Genomic DNA, 21,417 nt, shown 5'->3' on the forward strand with positions numbered 1-21,417 from the left:
ACAGTATCAGTTAATATTACTTACTCTGATACATCTTAACCATGTAATTACTTTAAATAGTATCATTTTGACCTAAGCAGGAGTGTTTCAAGGAACAGATTCTGTGTAGGTATTTTAGTGAACCCAGTACAGTGGGATTTATTGAAATTTCTATTCTACATTTTTCCCAGCTCTCATTTCTTGCCTGAGATAGATCCTGCGATACGTGACTGTAGACAAGTACAACTTGTGGTAAGAACTTGTTTCCTTGTGGGATTTTGCAGAATTCAGTTATGCCTTGATGGTGTTTTCAAATGCATACTTGGTGTAAAAACAACCAGGAGATTTATTTGATTGGATAGAGTTCTCTAATGTTGTCTCTATTTGGCAATCAAGTTGCCCATTGATGGAGATCAGAAGAAAGCATTTGAGCATACAAACCAATGTGTGTGCATAGGGTTCGAGTTTCATAATGTGATACTCGTTTTGTTTTTAAGACATCAAATGCTACTGTGTGTTTTTTAAAGCTTATAAGTCAACCTTTAAAAAAATGTTTTCAAAAAATTAAGTATGGTTTAGCACTATTTGCATTATTGACTGAAAACATGTATTCTTGTCAATCACACAAGTTTAAATGTTCTTAATTTCTGTAAGTCACATACCTAAATCACTCTAATATGCCCACAGTGTCAGTTATTAAAATACAGTAAGTTGGACTAGTGTATTAATATGGTGACATTATTAAAAACAGTGTATAAAATCAGACTTATTCCTACAATTTCTTTTCTAGAGTTTTTTTGCATCATAAAATGCCCTCTACTCTTTTCATGATTCATTCTTTTCTTTGCAGCATTTAAAAAAAATTGTATTTTCTGAAATGAGTAGTTCTGTAGGTTGGCAGGAGGGAGAACATGAGCGATTCAACAATCTGAAGATGCACAAAATGAAAAGACTCAATGTCAGAGATACCCAAAAGTTCCTCTGATAGACAGCAGCGTTATGATGCCTACACGTCAATTTATACTATACACACACACTCTTTACATTTTATTGCCAAATTAGCAATATTCTTGTTGATATAATTATGTGGGGGTTTAAAAAAATGGCACAAAAACTTACAAACTATACCAAATGTTACATTAAAAAGTATTTCCCAGTTAGATGATGTGTCATATGCCTCATTCTGTACTCTGAGCAGTCTTGGCCCTTTCTAACCTCTATCTTCCTTAGCTTCACCACCTATGCAATGTGTGTGCTTTGGAAATGCTTCCACAAACTCCTCTAAAATTCACTGTTGAAATAATGCCTTTGAGACTTAGATGTTGCTATTACTATTTTTTTTAAGTCAGATTTTTTCAAAGATTTTTCTCTGGTGTGGGGTATGTCCAATTCTTAGGTTGCTGTTACAGTTTAGTGCCTGAAATCATGAACGAGGTGACTGTTGTGATGGGTTGTGGTTGCAGCAGCACTAATGGTTATTTGTTAAGTAAAGTCTAAAACAGTAATTGCTTTAATTGGAGCAAAATCATAATCTAATAATGTTATCTAAATTACACATTATGTAATTATTGGTAAGCATATGCGCACATAGGTAGATTGTATCTTACTTGCAGTAAGCAGTTCTGTCCACAAAATACTGCTGCAATCCCACAACAGTATTATGTGGTGTGCCCACATAACTGGCAATGTTATGGGCTTGTCACAGCCTGTGCCACGTAATTACACAGCTGTTCCACATGAATGAAATACAGAGGAAAATTCAATAGAAGGTCAAAAAATAGAAAAAGGAATAAAATGTATCTCTAGTGCAGAAAGCAGTATTATATAGGCAATGAAATAATGATGTGGTTTGTACACATAGGTGGCTGGAGAATTATGTTTTTAAAATTTATATGGGTTCTCTTAACATTTAAAGGTTGAAATGTGAAACGTGAGCATATTCCTCATGCTTTTGCACAGAAACTCAGTTAAAAGCTATGAAATCATGACAAGAATGAAGGTAACACTTACCTGCGACCATTATGGAAAAGCAGGAGAAGTTCTGGTAAACTGAAAGAAAAAAATATAAATTATTAAAAATATATATATATATAATTACAAGAAGTAAGCATTCCTAGATATTTCCAGTAGTTTATTCGTATGTCATATGCTCAATCATAAAGCTTCCTGGTGTGTAATAGTGTCCCTAATTTGTATGTGTTACATAAACCTGCATTCTGAAAGTACTAGATTAATATAATTTTCTAACTGGTATTTGTGCACATTCCAAGAATTTAATACATTCTTTTTCATGGATACAAAATGGTATTTCAATGGTTGCATATTAACAATAACATCTTAGCCCTTCTCATTGCAGAATATACCCTATGTAGTAACCTGCAGTAAATCTAATACCATATTATGTTAATCTTGATCATTTTGATGATTTTGCTTACTACTGCTAGTACATATGTGTTTATGTATTCTTACTACTAGTGAAGTAGTAGATTAATAGTGAACTAACTACTTCACTGTTAATCAGTATCTCCAAATCATTGAATTTAAAACCACTTTTTACCTCAGAAGGTTACATAATATCTTGATAATTTAACATAGGAATAGACAAATATTCAGGTGCAGAACTGTATTGAAGGCAAAGATTCCTCCTCATTGAAATTAATTTCCAATTAATCAGAAAAAAAAGGTTTGTAGTAATAAAACTAAAAGGCAAAAAGTCTGAAGAGTTAAGTACGGTGATTGCTACAGATGGAGGTCCAATAGTGCACTCGGTGAAAAAGTGTACCAGTATCTTAAATTTCTTCCAAATTTTTGGCTCTAAGCTATAAATGTAAAAGGGACGGGTTTAATTAGCTTCAGAGGACTTTCAATCAGGTTCTTTACAAACCTGAAATTAAGTTTGCTCCAGTGATTAATACAACCTTATATATTACTCCGACTGTAATTGGGTGAAAATACTTATCTTTATTTGAAAGAAAATAACAAATATTTTATATCACAGCACCAGACAGCCCTATTGAAATCTAGCATATAACACTGAACATTGTTGTCCACAAGATTATGAAGCCCCAGATTCTATGACGACAGGGATTAGATAAAAATTTTGTGGAAAGGTTAGTTGTTTAAAATACTGTGGCGTCCTTGGTCTCTGGGAATTGGGACATTAGAAAAATTCTGCTGTGTGTTGAAATAGGTTAGATGAAAGTAAGAATGATCAATTCCATTGGTTTGAATCTCTCTGAGCATCACAATGATTGCATTATTTCTACTAAGGAAAGACTAAAAGCTTTATACTTAAAGATTTTGAACACATGGAGCTGCCACAAGCTTAAAGTGACTGTAAATATTAAGGCCAAAAATAAAAAGAGTTGGCAGGATAGAACTGTTACTCTTTTCAAAGTTTCTTGACACTGCTATGGAAAAGAAAATAAAATATTGACGTTAACAGCAATAATACAGTCTGCTACCTGTGCAAAGCCACACTTTAAAATCATGGTCATTAAATATATAAAAGGCGAGCATCAGAAAACAAGGGATAAACTTTCTGTGTTGCACAAAGGCTACACAGTCACTAAGGAAGAGCTTAAAATCCCTGTATCTCTGGAGTTGTTGGTTTGAAAATGCATGAACTTTTTAATGAATTTTACATTAAACAGTGACTGGGTAAAGACAAAGAAATGAAACAGGTCTCCATTTCATCTGAGTTCTCTAAGTTAGACTGGACTACAAAGCCTGTCTGCATTGGTGCAGTGCTGCTCTTGGTACAGTGAGCTGGTTTGAACAGGAAGTCTGGAGATCGTCTCCTCCAGAATAGCCTACAATGTTATAGTAATGGCATTTTCCTGAGAAAAAGGGAACTGCAGGCTTCAACCCCCCGAGGAAGGAGTTGAGACCCAGTCTTTCTATTGCTGATCGAGCAGTCTGGCTGCTATGATATTATGCATAAGTTTGGTGACATTACCACTAGCAGAGTCTTCCCTTTTTTGTTGTTTGTTTGGTTGGTTGGTTTGGTTTGGTTTGGTTTTTTCTTTTTTTAAATGGACTCTACTCGCTTAGACACCTAGCTTCTAAAAGGATTTGGGGCTTTTCAACCCAGGTAGAGGAATGACTTATTCTGCACGTCCAGAGACTAGAAAATTTAAGTATGTCCTAATGTTCAGTACTTCCAGCTGACCGGCTCTACACTGAGGATTGTAGATTGCTCTTCTGCAGTGTCTGATTTTTCTCCATCATTGTTACTGGCCCTCCATATCTAGTCAACAGTGTTAGATAGCTGCTTTGGACGTTGAATAGCTTTCCTTTCAAGGAAAGGGAGTTCTTGTTGAGTAAATGTGAATAATTTCTGCAAAACTAACAATCCACCATTTACAGCGTGTGGTATCGTCCAGGTCAGTATTTTTAACCTTTGCCCTACATGTTCCCAAAACAAGGACCCATTGCTAAAATGAATTATGATTTTAATTTCTATTTTGTGATATTTATGTGCAGGTACATTGCCTCATGCCAAAATGTACCACCACTGGATGTTAGAAGTTTATAATTAATATAATACTCTTACCTAAAGTATAATTAAAATGCTGTCTGATGGTTATGGTTAATTAGCAAAACTCTAAAAGATTAAATTACTTGCTGGGCCCTTGACTGATTGAACTGATACGTGTCCTGGATAAAACATAAATATTGCAGAAAATAATCCAATATGACATCTCTGACATTCAACTGTAACTTAAATTATAGACTGGTCAGTAAATGATCTTAAGCTGTTTAAGGTTTCATCAGCCGTCTGCAAGATTGATTTTCTTCAAAATTACTGTACTAAAATGTTTTCTTTTGTTGTTGCACTGACTCAGATCACAAACCACAATTTTAAAATCGGCTCTTATTTACAGAAATGCTTTGACATAGTGCATTTGTTCAGCCTAGGCAACAATAAAGGATTGTGGTATCATTTTGAAGAAGGTTGTTTGACAGACCCTGTTTGTTTATTTGGGGTAATGTGAGCTGCATTCAGAAAATGTTATATTTTGTTTCATGATTGTGTACATTCTCTCCCACTGCTTCCAGGCAAGTCCTGTAAGCAGAGAAGACACGGATTTAGACCTTGTTTCCATGGCCAGTGGAAGTGCTTTGACTGAGAACAGAGAAAAAAATAAGCAGCCACACAGACACTCAGCAAGATCTTCAAGTAAGTTATGGGTTTTTTCAATATCAGTTTTAAAGATCACTTTAAAATGCTAGGTGGAACTGAGCATGCTTGGAATCCCTAATGACACATGCTACTTATCTTTCTGTTTCTTTCTTACCTAAAACCTTTTCATACATTTTCTACAGTTCTGTATAAAAACTGCGTCATTAATATCAATAGGCTGTCCTCTTGTGATTTTAACCCTTGGGAAGTTCCCAGTGACGTATGCTAGGTCTTCTGATGTTCGAGTTCTTAAAAGATTTTCTTTTATCTAAATTAGAAAACAGAGTGGGTTTTTTTAACGTTCTCCTTAATTTTTTTTCCAAGAGGTTTGAAAAATATATGTTTTGTTAACTGAATACCAGAACACATATCCTAATCAAGTCACAGATTTCTGTCATCTTGATTACCAGTTATGCTATAGTATATGCATCCTACTGAACTTACTATAGCTCGGTGGCAGAGGATCCTTTCATAGCCTGATATTTTACCTCTCTAATATCATAGAAAATAACAAAAGAATGTAGATTTGGAAAAAATGAAAAAATAATACTTGAAAGTCATAAAATGATAGCATTTAAGTTTCATGTTTTATTTTGCGTAATATAACTGAAGAAAACATTAATGTATTTCTAATAATATGACATAGTATATTTTGTCATTTGTATATGTCTTTTCCGAAGAAATGAAACTCCAAACCCCAAAAATGTATGTTACAGAAAATATAAACAGTATTAAATAACTTTGGCAAAATTATTGAAATTCCTAAAACTTTTTAAGTAGTGAAGTTTCTTGAAATGCTTTATGTCAAAATAGAAATCAGGTTGTTTCATAAATTATAAGTAATTGCTGGATTTGCTTTTTTGATTATGTTTTCATATATACTGACTTTTTACTTTTAATGAGAAACAAAATTCAAGGAAAACATGTAAAAATACTTGATATCTCTATTTTTCTGGCATACTTACTAAAAGCTTTAGAATAAAGATTTATTTACATCATATTAGTCCACCACAGGCAAAAAATAACAGTGAGTACAATTTGTCCATGCTTATTCACTTGATTTACATTCCTAAAATTAGATTAGATAAAATTTATCATCCTAGTTGAAGTTAACTGCATCCATGGAGAAAGAATATGATTTTTTCTCTCTGCCTGCCATCTTAGAAAGAAATTAATTGTATCCTGAGTTTTCCTGTTTCTCCCCATTGGCTAGTGATGAAGCCCTACCATTTAAATTAGATGAGATTACTAACTGCCAAGATCCTCAGTTTAGGAGAGGCAAGTCTAAGCTACTGATGTCAATGGCAAAATTATCATTATATTAACATATTCAGAATAGAATGTATGCATATCTTGAATAATTGAGTTAAATAGTGTACACTGCATTCATATTAATGTATAACTGCTGTCTAGATTGTAACCTACACTATATCGCCATCCAGAGAAATAGATAAGCATAAACTCTTTCGACAAAGACAGGCATGTAGAACTTGCCTATGTTAGGAGCTTGGGAATAGTAAAGAAAAACAGTGTCATTGTATTATTCCTTCAAAAAGAAGAGACTAGGAAAGGAGCAGGAAATAAAAATCAACTGACAGAGTCATGAGACAGAGACAGTTTACAATGTGGTAATATATATGTATTTTCATAAAATACACCTCTACTACAGCACAATTACATATTCATTTTCCTTTCAGTAGCCCAGGAACTAAGGGAAAAAAAAAGCCCAGATCTTACATCTTTCTACATATGTTTCTGAATGTGCAACTATATAAATTTTTCGATCATGTATTTGAGGAATTAGACAGTGATGATACATTCAATTTTAATGTATATTGTATATAAAACAAGACATTACTATTAGCTTTGTACAATTTATATGCAGTGTATAAACATGTTTATTATATTAAATCTGTTTCCCAAAGGCTGTTGCTTTTCAATGATGGAAAATACATTATTAGCCCTGTGGTATCCTTAATCTAAAAACCTTAGAAATTAGCCTTTATTTATAGTCTATTCATTATAAAATACTTTCCTATTGTATTGTCTCCTTTGGTTTTGCTTTCTGAAATATTTAATGAAGAAGCCTAGAAACTATTTTAGTGATTTAGTAGGTGCATTCCTTTTGAGTTAGCCTGCGCTTGTATTACAGAAGAGCTTACAAAAGATGCTGTGACCTTAGACGTGCTGCCATTTGAATAAATTGTTAAATCGAGTTCTTGTACCATTTTTCCAGGAAAATTCAGCCTCAATGGTTTGACAAGCTTTAGTTAATAAAATGTTACTAAGTTCACTTTGCAACATCCATAATCCTGACTGTTACTCAGAAATTTAATTATTCATAGGAAGTCTTTGGCAAACTGCTATACAACTGTGAGAGATGTTAGTACATATCAGACATATTAGTTGGGTGTATCATATGTGTTTCTTATATATAATTTATAATTCAGAAATTGCATTAATCAATTGTTGAGAACCTCCAGGCTGAAAAGTGAGAACTAAAAAAGCAGGATAAATGATTTTTAGATACATTTACTCCAAAAAAATCCTCAAATATATTTGATACTGAAATAAAATGCATTTTATATACTGCGGGGACATGACTGTATGTGAATGATCATGTTTTTGTAAAGACAAAACATAGAATGCTTTCAAAGTCATTATCCTTTAATTCAGAGGCTTTTTATAAAGGCTAAGTCAAGATTTTCAGAAATATTTTTGGGAAACTGCTCAACTTCGATGTACTTTTTGCAGATCTTATTTTCCAAAGGTAGGTTCTTAGAATAGTTGGTTAAAGAATTTTAAGGTTTTTATCACCTAGTTTTACTCTTTTTTTCTAAGAAAGATGGATGGGGTAGATTAATCCTAAACTTAATTCTGTTCCTTGACAAAACAAAATGAATTAAGGAATAAAGGAAATGCTGTGGACATAGTATATCTCAGTTTAAGGAAAACATTTGTGTACTTAATGTATTTGATGTGGTGCCATGTTATATGCTCAAAGGGAAAATTGACTGTGCATTAAATTCACCCAGTATTAAATATATATATATCTCCTAAAGAAAGAGTAGCAATTGTTCAGTTAGACTAATTAGTTACCTGTCTAATTTAGGACCTTGCCTCTATTGATGGCCAGTACGAACATATTACTTTATATTCCTACCAGAAATCATAGTTATTTCTTTATGATCCCTGGTAACCAATTTTTCTTTTCTATTTCTTGAGGTGGTTTTATGGGTGATTTTTTTTTTTTTGTCCATTCTTGACTGACCACTGCCAAGATCTTAATCTCTGTCATACCTAGTGCCAATAAGTTGCAAAAACAGGTGTGTTAGAATGACCTTTTACTGATTATATTTTCTGCCTTTCAAATTCGTATAAACTTACCTTGCTTTTGTAAAAACTGACAGAAAAAGTTCTTTTTCACTGATGTATAATTTCTCTGTAATACAGCTAAATGGGCCATGATGGTTAGTGGCATACAGTCAGAGTTATGCAGGATTCAGGTATCAGCCCTACACTCATTGCTATTTCTATTAACTCCATAAATATTGGTGTTAATTGCTGGTTATATTTTTTTAATGCTTTCCTGAACACTGATAGTGTAGTCAACACTAACATGCAAGATGGTCATAGAAATATTTTGCAAGAATTAAAAGTTAAGTCATTATTTTTTCATACATATCTAGACAGAATGAATTTGTTTATACTGATGTCCAGTATGTGAGTAGGCTGACAATCATCAACACCATTCTATCATCCTAACCTGGTTCTGGCCAAACAGTGTTGGGCCTTTAAATGAGTCTCCTACATATTTACATTATCTACCTATCATCATAATTTTGTGTTTTTCTTTTCCCTGCAAATCTTGAACTTTATTTTCATTGTAGTTGTTGTCTTGTTAACTGCAATCTTTTGACAGCAATTTCCAGAAGCACCAGAATTTGAAAGTGGAATGCAATGGGAGCTGTGCCTCTATTTGTGATTTAAAATACTGCCTAGACTTCTTAATTCTTCTCTTCTCTGAATTCTAGTCTTTCAGGGAGCCCCTAACATCAGTAAAACACTGCTTTCCAGGAAAAAATAGAAAAAAAATTTAGACCTGAATCTTGTAATTCATTAATGACTCCTAATTTTAAAAATGGCCCATAAATACTATGTCCACCACAAAACATTTATCATTTCTCAGATAAATTCAAACTTTACCATTCTGTTGCTGAGTGATATTAAATTAGTGAAGTTTAATAATTCCTTTCTTATAGTGGAAAGACTTCAATCTCAAAGAAAAAAAAACTTTTATTTCACTTCCCTTTTTACATCTTTCTCTCAATTCTTATTTTTCCTCTTGACAAAAAAACCCGCCTTGATTTTTTTTGCCTTCCTTTCTTTTGATAATGAGAGTCCTTTAGAAAGTCTTCAACTTTGTTTTAGCAGTGTATGGTACAGCTTCACTTTCTTAAAAATTCCTGCTTTTCTGCTCCTTTCTCCTTACCGTTAGTATTGCCTATGTATTCTAGCTCTACAACTGCTGTCTTTCATTTAGGATTTGTAAACTCGCTGTGTGCAGTAAACATCTAATTTTTAAGCTCTCTTTTCATGCCTTTACTCATATTTTACCGAGAGGTTTCTAGTGGGGGATTTTTTCTTTCCTTTTTTCTTTTTTTTGCATATGCAGTCTGAATTAGAAGTTTGCCATGTTATAGAAACTGAGTCAGAAACATCTTAGAAACATGGAATCAAATACGGTAGTACTTCCTTAGTAGTCCTTTCAATTTCTTGTCATTTACCTGCTTAGTAGATTTCCTAGAAGATAATGGCAAAATTTATGCTTTCTCCATAGAAATATGTAGAAATGCTGTAAATTTATAGAGGATCTTTACAGTACAAATTACTTTTTATTGTCAGTATATTGCTGAACCCAATTTACCTTAGAAATCACAACTTCTGCCACAATTTTAGGAATTAAGCTGTCTCTTCTGTAAGCCACATCTGGTTATATGACCACACGAATATTAGTGGACTAGCATGTTGTCCAAAAAAAAGATAATGTAATGATTCCATAATATTAATATTTTTGTGCTCAAAAAATGAAGGCATAAAATGGATGAGAAAGAGTTATACAGTTCTGAAGTAATTAAAATTTACCAGGTTTTGATACCTAGTAGAAAAGCATGAATACTGTTTTGAACATCCTTTCAACATAATATTTTTTTCCACACAGATACCTATGTGCATCTTACCAGAATACAAAATATGCCTCAGAAAAAAAATCGGGACCGGAAAGTACTTGTGTATCATTTTGCATAATGAGAATACTCGTGCATGCAAATTTGACATATTCTGAAGGGTCAGAACTTTTTTCTATTTGTTAAACACAGCTGAAAGATACTGCTTTCCTAACCACTTGAAATTATTATGGAGGTGCATATATATTTTTCTATGTATCAGTTAACTATCAAACAGCACATACATAATCTTTTTGAACAGACTAAAGAATGATAATTTACAAGATGCTGCTTAATTCACTTTGATGTTGGATATTTAAAAAATTACCTAAATGCAGATTTTAAAAGGCACTTAGAACTTGCTTGCATTAAGTTTAGCAGGCTAGGGACAAAAATTTTACACTATCTGATGCAATTTCATCATCTGTGTTTTGAGTTATGCAAATAATTCAAGAACTGTGTATAACAGATACACAGAGGCATTTCTAAATTTTAAGTACTTAATTTTACACACTGATAGTCTTTTAGAAGGGTTTGGGCATTCTTGGGGGGTGTTGTTTATTTTTTTGAAAGAGAAACCAGCTTAAAATAAAAGATAAAATCCATTCAAAGACGCTGACTTACATGTAACTTAGGTACCCACTTGGAATCTTGGAACGATTAAACCCACCACAAGGATTTCTGTCATATGGTATGAGTAAATAACAGCAAATTTAAGTTTCCTTTACTGTGCGATATTTGTCAAGTAGCTTCAAAAATATTTCTCAAGTCATTGCACAGAAAGACCCACTAATGAATGTTGGGCTACTACAGAGATGTTGCACTGGGTGGCAAAGATATGTTTAAGATTTTTTTCCCCAAGGCAATCTTTCTTTTCTTGATTTTTTCCTTCTAATTTGTCTCTTTTTTATTGCTAATTTTTCCACACTTGTGTTCCCTAATCCTCTCTTTTACTAGGAATGATTCATGTTTCTGCTCCTTCAGCTTCTTATTCCAGCATAAGCTTCCTCTCCCACCTACTCTTGGACTTCCTTTCCACAGTTGCCATTGACTCTTATGTTGGTTTCCACAGATACTTGTCTGATTAAGTTTTTCCTCTCTCTGTCTCTCTATTCCCTGTTGTATACAGCTACTCTTTGCCAGTATTCCTCAGATTCATCATCTCCTAGTTTAAATGTCCTCCAAATTTAGCATGATTTAGTGTACTATTTAGGCAGACCTTCAGTCCAGTCTCTTAATCTACTTATTCTCTGTATCCTTCTTATCATCACCTGTATTTTCACTGTTTTTTACTTATGTAAGTTCTGAGAGTTAGGGTACATCTAGTACCCCTTAATCTGTCTTCTTTATTTTCAGTTCCCCTTTGCCAATTCACAACTTTCATTTTCCCAACATTTTCTCACTGGTCTCAGTGTTTGTTTGTCAGTTCATTCCAGTCTCTTGTGCCTACTGTGTCAGGGTATTGTTTACGAAGTTATCCTTAGTTTCTCTCACCTTAACTCCAAGTAAGTCTCATTCCTCTCAGGTTTTAATTCCAGCCCTCTGCCTCTTCTCTCAGTCCCTTTCCTATAGGAGTTTTGGTTCTTAGTTCTTATCCTCTCCATGGTTCCTATAGCTAGGCTCCATCTGCCACACAGAGCACAAAACAAGCAGGCTCTTAAGTTCCCTGACCTAGCATGATCTTCAACATTATTTTTAGGAATAGTCTTGCTTAACTCTGTGTAACATCATGGTTAAGTGTGTTTCCATGCTGACTGATATTTTAGGAAATGTAGCCAAAAAAATCAAGAACTTCTCCTCCAATGATGTAGAAACTTCAATTTGTATATACTTGATCCAAATTTGGGCAGATCCTAAAAGCAAGTCTCTGTTACTTGGCCGACTTCAAGTCCCCTCTGCAAAGGGCAACATAAATACTTCACATATTTTCTTAGAAGTGACAGACCTTTCAGAAAACTCTGGCCAAAGGCAGATGCTCAGTATGTAAAATTTCATCCTAAATGGTCAAATTTAAGGAAATAGATAAGGAACTAATAACCAAAAGAAATATGGGGCTTTAATAGCCAATGGTGCTAGAAGTCCTGTCTATAGTTAGGAAAATATTATGTTTCACAGGAACATTTTTGTAGCGTTATGCTTATTATGTTATTTAAGTGTATAGAATGGATATTAATAAATGTTTATAAATTATTCTTTTAACTGCTTATCTATGTGAATTCCTTCATGTGAACGAGTCACATTTTAGAGTTCAGATTATTCAAGTATGTAATTGTCAGCATAATGTGGTTAGAACAGCATCAATGTTTGATAAAGATATTAGAGTTCATTGTTTCTGTACAATTTTAAGATTAGTCTCTAGTCTTACCAACTTCAGGTCAAGTCAAAATTAATTATTTGCTTTTATCTTCAAAACTCCATATGGAAAGGAGATCTATCTTTACACATTATGTGGGATTTTGTATAAGATGCTCCTGAGGCTTCTCAATGCTATTCAAATATAGGTGTGAAATACTAAAATAGAATGTAAAATTGCAATTTAAAAAATATTTTTTTGTTTTGATGTAAACAATTCAACTAAAAATGTTTTTTTTTTATCTGACTGGTATTGGCATAAGTAACAATATTAAAACAATGTTAAAAAGTAACTTTTCTGAGATTGTAGCATTTATCTTTTTCACAGACCTGCTGAACTTAGCTTCTCTACAGAGCTTAAATTGATGTAAACGCTTTGCTGCTAAGGATTCGTTCTGGTCACTTTCATTAAAATGTTGAAGTTTTTTCTCCATGCCTTCTTAGGCTGTATTTGCTCTTAAGTAATACAATATGGTAAGGACTTTGAAATTAATTCTATCTCCAGACACACAATGTTAGGTGGATCGATAAATGCCCTATGACGTCTACTCTACATCATAAAATTTCTATCATAACCTGTTTAACAAAGCTTTTCTTCTTGGACACCAAGAATTTCATTCAAAGCGTTTTACATATTGCATTACTTATCAAAACAGAGGATATGTAAACCTTGACATTTGTTAAAAAACCCAGGCCTTAACGAAAAAAGACCAGAACAAATCGATAGCAGAGAACAGATTAAACAACAGAAATATGACTGCTTAGAAATAGAAGCATGTTAACTTAACCCAAGACAAGCTTTCAGCACATTCTCAAAAGAAATGGTTATTTGATATATAAAGGCACCTGGAAATCTCTCAGACTATCCTGGAGCTTCATATAGTCAAATATTACAATTAAATGAATGTACAGTAAATAACTGTTACAGCCTGTCTTCCAAAGCCTAGTTTGGGATAGGAGAAATTAAATTGCTTTTCTTGGCTAAGATTTTGCTCCCATATGAACGGGTATTAGAATAACTGTATATCATGTTAAATTATATTTAACACACTTGCCAGGTTCTATTTAATTCTAGTACCAGTAATGGTAGATGATATTATTATCATTATTATTATTGTTGTTGTTGTTGTCAAAAATATCAGTACTCTGTAGAGTAAAACCAATGTAATAGTTCTAATTTATATTTAACAAAGATACTTGTCTATGGGCTTCAAACAATATGAATCTTTTGGTTGTTGTCTTTGGGTAAAGCCTGCTACAAATACACTATGGAACATAACATGAAAAGAAAGTATTATGGTCATGCTTACGAGTATTCATAAATCACAAGTACACATGTGCATGCCTAGGTGTGTATGTGTGCACACTAATGAAAGATATGCCTTACAGATCTCTTAATATTCATAGCAAAATACAGCTTTAAATGTCACCTTTTATCTTACCAATCAAAAAGTTCTGATAATAGTAATTTTGTTCACTCATATATGCTACTACATGAACCGTTCATTTGCAAGACACGTTGCAGTTTAGGGAAAAATTGAGGCGTTGCAAATCCAAGCTTGCTGTAAAAACCGTTCACATCATTAGTAATGCTGTAAGAGAAAGCTGTAAGCTCTCTCAGAAAAACCTACTGAGTAAGACTTTCAAATAAAGTACACCCTAAAGAACTGTTAAAGGATCTCACAGAGATTTTTAATCTCTTCATAATACCTGAGTATCTGACCTTGCAGCACTTCAGCTGTATGCTTGGTAGAACATTTTGAAAACGCAAAATATTTTCATTTGCTATCTATCGTTGCTTTCTGGTGAATCTTTGCTTTATTCTTCTGTACATTAAACTAAGTATCCTCCCCACTTTTTATTATTTTCTCCCCTTTTCTTAAATTGAAAGATTTTATAAAGCAGTAAAATTGCACAACCTGAGCAGGTATAAATGTACTTACGTCCAAGTAGAAGTAGTAAAGCACAATAAACCTAAGTAAAGACAACAAATACAAGTAAAACAAATATAATAAGTATTCAGTTACCTATTCATTTTAATATTTGTTGTTGTTGTTTGTTTGTTTGTTTGTTTGTTTGTTTGTTTGTTTGTTTGTTTGTTTGTTTGTTTAGAAAAACAAGGCTGTATTTTTAAGGGATGTTTCTAGGTTCAGTCTTTTCATTCAAAGTGACATTGTTATCTCCTACCAGACTCTCTTGTCTCCCTCATACCCTCGACCTAGACAAAATTCTAACCATTTGCTAATGGAGCTGTCTTTATTGAATATTTCTGAAGGAAAAAAAATTGCCTGTTTGAGTAATATAGAATCAGAAAACCTGTTGTAAACACAGGTATTGACAACAAAATAACTGAGTTTTAGTTTTAATTTATATGTAATATTTTCACTTCTTGCAAGACTCTACCTAGATGCTTTCTTCATACTTAAGAGCAAAGCTGCTCTTAATTCACCACAAGAGTGTTCATACCTAGATTTTCACTGAAATTGCAAACAACATGAATTTAAAATAAGCATAGTAATTTGTGGGCACGTGTATAATAAATCAGGTAAGTCCCATACTTGCAATGTATTCCATTCCTATATTTTCATTTTTCTTTCTGTTTGTTCTTGCACTAAACTCTAGGAGAAAGAGCAGCAATAAAAACCTTTCTCATATTTGACTAATATCTTCATTGTAAATTAGGTGTTTCTTTGCTTTATGACACAATTTTTCAATCATAATTAATATTTAAGTCACTAGTAGTCTGTGAGCGTAACGTCTGAGAATTAGGTGTAGTATGAATAGGAGTAAGCAAACTTCACCGTGTTTATATGCCAGTCTGATTCATACCTGTGTTTGAGAATTCTTCTTTGGGGAATAGGCGGTTGGATATACATGCCAGTTCTGTCTTTCATCACTCCAGTTAGACCGATAACTGAAACACCAGCGCTGATAATAATACCCATCTTTTAGTACCAGTTAGTAGATATCAAAAGTGCTTTATCAGAAGAGCAAGCATTATTATGCCCACTTCAAAGTTGGGAAGACGGGAGATACAAAGGGAGTGATTTCTGGTGATTTACAACAAACCTGTCTTGTAGATATTTCAATCTAGATTAGTTGGTCATTCCTTACAATGGTTTTATTTTACTTGGCAGAAAGTGCTGAGAACTGTGTGAAGGATGGAAAGAAAGAATACAGAGTAGTTTATGCTTTGATTCAATTTGTCTAGGTCTAGGACATCTAACCAGCGTTTCAGGCTAGATAAAGAAAGAGAGCTGTGACTGTCAGACTTTGAGATAGCCTCTGATTTGTTAAACCTGCATTCAAGGGAGCACAGAGTCTACACCTTTAAAGTATTTGGGATGTTGCGAAAAGACCTTCAGGCTGAAGAAGTTATCCTACTCTATTACTGAGGATCTACAAATCCTGAGCTATAATGCTCACAGACATTTGAAACGTTGTTTTGTCAGACAGCTTATATGCGCTCAAGATTAATAAATTATTACATTTTACTCACAAAATATTCGGCTACTCTATCCTCCGAACAATGCACAAATCAATTACAATTAAAAATAAAAAATATAATTGTGAACTTTTGACTCTGAAGTTTAGACAAGCACAATTTGTGCTATGACAGATACAGCTGTTATTCTGCCAAAATAAAAAGATATATTAGTAATTTATGAAGACTTTTCACAAGTTTCTTGTAGCAAATTATAGCAAGTCTTGGGGGATTTTTTAATGGAATAATAATATACATTTCATACTAATGGAAGGACAATATATTCCTTCCAATGAATTGCATATAGTTATAAGTGGAAAGCCAGAATGCCTACATTTACAGATTTCTGAAATCCATCATGAAAATAATATTTAGCACTACAGACAGGTCCATAAACAACTGAGATTGTTAGTCCAGAAATATTCCAGATTAGGCAAGTAGGATGCAGGTGACTTCCTGTTTTGCTACATTGACTCTATCACTTTAAAACTAATTTTCACATTTATTAATCATGGTTTTTGTTCTGGCATTTGTATTTATTCTGTTTTAAAAATAATGTAACAAAAAATATTTGATTTGTCAAAATATAGAAATATATAACTGGTATGTCTAGTTTATACCTTTATCACTGATACAACCTTGAAGATGAGTGCATAGGAAAATCAGTCTTAGCATAATTTAGCCCCAAACTTCTTTTCTAGTCCAAATATGCCATGGCTATTCCACCCCCTTTTTCTTAACAAAGAACATATTACAATCTTAATTCTTTTTGTTGTTTAACATTTGCAACTTCAGAAACTTTCTCTTTAAATTAAAGAAGGGATGCAATTTTTTTAATGTTATTACCATGTTAGATTTATTTTGAAGTTTCACTGCATTAGCCACTTAATTTATTAATTTGAGGGTTTCAGCCTTCAGTGAATACATTATGGTTGCCAGTCAAAAGAATTAATGGAAACTTTACTGCTTGACTAAATAACTTTATTCTTTGCTCCTTAACAAAAGCCTTTCTGCACCAGAGATACCTGCTACCATTTTGAGGTGTTGAAAATATCCAAAGGCAAGGAAACTGGGAATCCTCTAAATGCAAGACATTTAGTATTGTAAACCTTTGTCAAGCAGACCTAGAGTAAGTTATACATTTTAAGAAAGAAAAAAAAAAACAACCAAACAATTTATAACATCTGTAGAGCCATAAGAAAACAAATGGAGATTACATTAAAAATATTTGAAAGCTCTTGACTACAAAAAGAGAGAAATATTTAGTAAGATATATTCACAGTAATTTAAAACCTCGTTAAAAAGGGAACTGTAGGCTGGGAAGAGCTCCTGATGTTTAGATCTAGCAGACTACAGAAAAGCATCCCTGAGAAAAAATATAAGTTCTTACTATTGGAAATTTATAGTTACGTTGTATATATTAGTAAATAGAATTCTATTCAGTCCTATGATCTAAGCTCTTTTTTTTTTATTTCTTTGGGAATATTTCTTGTGAGAAATTTAATTTTGCTATTAAAAAGTACTAAAAAGTTAAAATATCAAAAATACTTACTAAAAATATGTTGTTAGTAATCTTCCTTTGATAAGTAGCAAAAAGATGTTTGTAAAATATTTATTCTATAAGCTAAGATAGCAAGCTAATTTTGTGTGTGTGTATATATATGTATATAGGTAAAACTGCTGTACTGTGAACATCATATCGTTCTCTTGCAAAGTTTGAGCTGTCTACCATAGATGCTTTCTTCCTTACAGATGTCTAAGAAAGAAATTTTCGTCTGTAAAATGTTGGTTTGTTAAGTGTTAAAGTAAACATCATACCTTTGGTCAGGTCTACTGGTTGTTTTATTTAAATAATTGTCTTAAGTATTTTGTAGAAACTATTGTCTAAATTACTCAAGAATCTGTATGCATGACAACGAAAGTGATTATTCCACGTATTACTCTGTGTGCTTAAACTTGCTGTGGCACCATTCAGCACCAAAGTTTAAGTATTCCTAGGCTTTGAAAAAAAAAGATATCTCTCTTTTATTTGATCTACCATACTAAAACAATAACTTGTTAATTAGTATATCTTCTGAACTAGTTCTTCACCCACTTGACGGATGAATGACATTAACAGTTTCTCTGTCAAAAGCATTGCTTATCTCTCTATGTGTTTAAAATATGTTCAAAATGAACAGATAGTGGCACTTTAAAAAATATTATAATTTTATGTAATAATTTTACTGTCTATTTTGATAAGAAGTTTGTTTTTTAAGAAGTACTACCTTGTGAAAATTCTTCTATTACTTTTAGAACAGCAAGCAGTACATAATTATAAAAGTTGTGTGCCATCAGATTAGACATATTAATGTATATTATTATCTTAAAAAGAATATGAATCAGTGAAATTTAGGGAGCTTTGTTTGTTTGTTTGTTTTAATTTCACATGTCTGTTTATTGTTTAGAAAAGAATATATCTTCTCCAGAAAAATCATGTTTGGGTCCATCTCATAAAGAACGGATATCGTTTCGAGACCATCCAGTGCAGCTCAGCGGAGGATGGGGAGCAGGCAAAAAAAGGCAAAAGCTTAAAAATATTAGTTGAATATTGGAGATAATTTAACTATCTGATTTAATCAAATATGAAGAGCATATGGAGAGCTGTTTCTTTTTAAGCCTGTGAATATAAATTTTTGGATTCTCATTTATTACCAATATAAACAGTTTTGGTTAACTACATTTGAGTTATTTTATTATACATGGTTACAGTGGTTTGGGGTTGGGTTTTTTTTGGGTCAAAGTATTCTATACCTGTCAGTAAGTTATCATAGTTTGTGTTTTCAATTGCTTATACGTTCCTGTGGTGTAGAATGCGGAACTGATTAGCCCTACAAGGCTGGTTGTACGGTGAGTAAGTTTAGGCTTGCTTATAAGAGCTGGTTGGGATATGCAAATGTAATAACGGTTCACGCTCATGTGATGTATGTCACATATCAAAACACTGAGTTCTCATTTTCTCACAAATAAAATATATGCTTGCAAACCGTGCTGTGAGCTGTGACAGCCAGCGATGCCATTCGTAGAGAAGTCTGTTTAGAATATTTTACTGAAGTAGCAAAAATCAGCAGCAACCTACAAATGGTGAGGATGCAGTTATCTTTTTTTTAAGTAATATGAGAAGTCCTCTAGGGCTTTCATCCTGAATTATGATCATAATATGATAAAGCAACCTGTTATAGTTTTATACTTTCAAGGACTTCTAAAATTTTCGTAGAGGGTTAAGGAAAAAAGTAAATTTACTAAGTTCTCATTTTGTTCTGGGTTAATGTAACATTACATCTACATGACACGACTCTTAACCCAACTTTAGTTGTTCGTGTAGCCAGACTCCTTCAGACCCATGTGTAAAAGTTTTGTGGTGCAAAGAGATTTAGAGAAAGAAAAGAAATACTATCTCAGCTATTCACGGGTATCTAACTCATTACTTCTAGCAAATGCTTTATCCATCAACATGAAGGACTGAAAATGTTCCTTGATTTCAAAGCCTAACATTATTTTAATGTTTTCCACTTTGAGGGTAGAAGTTGCTAATTGGATCTAGAGAAGTCTGTCTTTGGTATTTTCCTCATCTGTTTCTGTCCAATATTGTGAAGCCTCAACCCCCTACAGACTGAGAGAGAGGTGGGGAGGGTAATGGGGCTTGAAACTTCAGTCAGTGAAGAATATAAATTATTATGTTGTGGCTGTTTTTAAAATGGATTTAAATTACATATGACCTTGTTTCGTGAGGTGCTTTTTATGCTAACATACATATATGACTATGGATTGAAAGCAGTTATCTCCATTGTTGTGAATACTCATTCACATACACATTTTCAGATTAAAAGATGATTGATCTCATGGAAAACGTCCAGTAAATAACCTTGCTCGTTTGAATCGGCGTGCTGTTTTTCATTACCCGTTTACTTTTGAAAAGTCAGCAGCAGCCTACTTCACAAAGATTTCTTTACCTTTCTGAGGAAAGATGATCAGTGAAGGTTTCTCAGCCTAGCTGTAGAAATGTTGTCAGAAGGGTATAAAATGTCAGTAGGTGTTTATGTTATCTAGTTAGTTTCCCAACGTATGTAGTAAATGTTAAACTGAATTTCCAAATCTGCTATATAATGACTTTTAAATGTCACCCCCAAAGACTTCTTGGAGCTTCTGTGGTTTCAAATGTATCATCAAGAATGTAAGTTTTGTAGGAAAAATTTTATTAGTTAAAAATGTCTGCGCTATACGTGTCAGTGTGGTCAGTAAATAGATACAACACTGTTACGGGTGTTAACTGGAGGTCAAAATGCAAAATCAAGCAGTTCACATTTTAACGCTTTTTGCAGATTATCCCCTCTATTTGTCTATAATGTCCATAGTACACTGCACATCGCCACCACTGTAAATTAGACACTTGTATTTCAGATTTCATAAATCTTTCTATATCTACCTCTGTATCTAAAAAAGACCTGCTGTATCAAACTCGTCATACCTGACCTCTCCTTCTTTCCAGGTATTTCTGAATGAGAAATACTTCCAAGCCTAAATAAAATGGTTTGGCCACATTTTAAAAGTCATTTTGCAAAGAGAAAATAGTAGCTTTTTAACATACAATTTACTAAACTACAAATTGGAGTGACAATATTTGCTGACATGCTTTCTCATGTTCATAATATGCTTAGTCTGCTATTCCATAAGTTGATACTGTCATGCATAGGTTAAGTAGCATACCAAACAGAAATTAAATTATAAAGTATGCCAAAATATGTTGCTGTTTTCATTATATAACATTGCAATATGTAATAGGATGATGTCTTATTATTGTACCCAGCACATTTTTAACAAATTGCAGTGCTGAAAGTACAGTGTGTCTGGTCAAATATGGATAAAAGTGCAAGGTGTGAGTTCTGTTCCAGCTAGGAGAAAGACCTTTATGGCTTTCAGGAATAAGGTGAAGCAACCCTAAATCTGGGCAAATGCCTGCTGTTCACAGTCACACCTTACAGTACGCAAGGTCAGAGGTAACACGAATGCTGCACGTGGTGATATATTTACGACGTAAAGTTTTCAAGCCCTATTCTGTGCAGCAGAAAGCTGCTTCATGCTTCCTTTGTGTCTTTCTCGGATTTTCTTTTCCTTCTCTCTCTTTTTTTTTTTTTTGTTATCTTTTCTTTTTT

General features: G+C 33.1%; 1 protein-coding gene across 1 annotated transcript in view; it reads left to right on the forward strand.

Annotated features, from left to right (window-relative positions):
• LRRIQ1 (leucine rich repeats and IQ motif containing 1) overlaps positions 1-20,070 on the forward strand; it is a 113,165-nt gene extending 93,095 nt beyond the window's left edge. The window contains exons 25-27 of the mRNA XM_064450437.1: positions 171-231; positions 5,041-5,161; positions 18,673-20,070. Of these exons, the coding sequence (XP_064306507.1) occupies positions 171-231; positions 5,041-5,161; positions 18,673-18,812 (322 nt within the window). The 3' untranslated portion in view covers positions 18,813-20,070. The remainder of the gene's footprint in view (positions 1-170; positions 232-5,040; positions 5,162-18,672) is intronic.
• The last annotated feature ends 1,347 nt before the right edge of the window (positions 20,071-21,417 follow it).

This window comes from Phalacrocorax carbo, chromosome 1 (genome assembly GCF_963921805.1).
Source record: "Phalacrocorax carbo chromosome 1, bPhaCar2.1, whole genome shotgun sequence".
Lineage (NCBI taxonomy): Eukaryota > Metazoa > Chordata > Aves > Suliformes > Phalacrocoracidae > Phalacrocorax > Phalacrocorax carbo.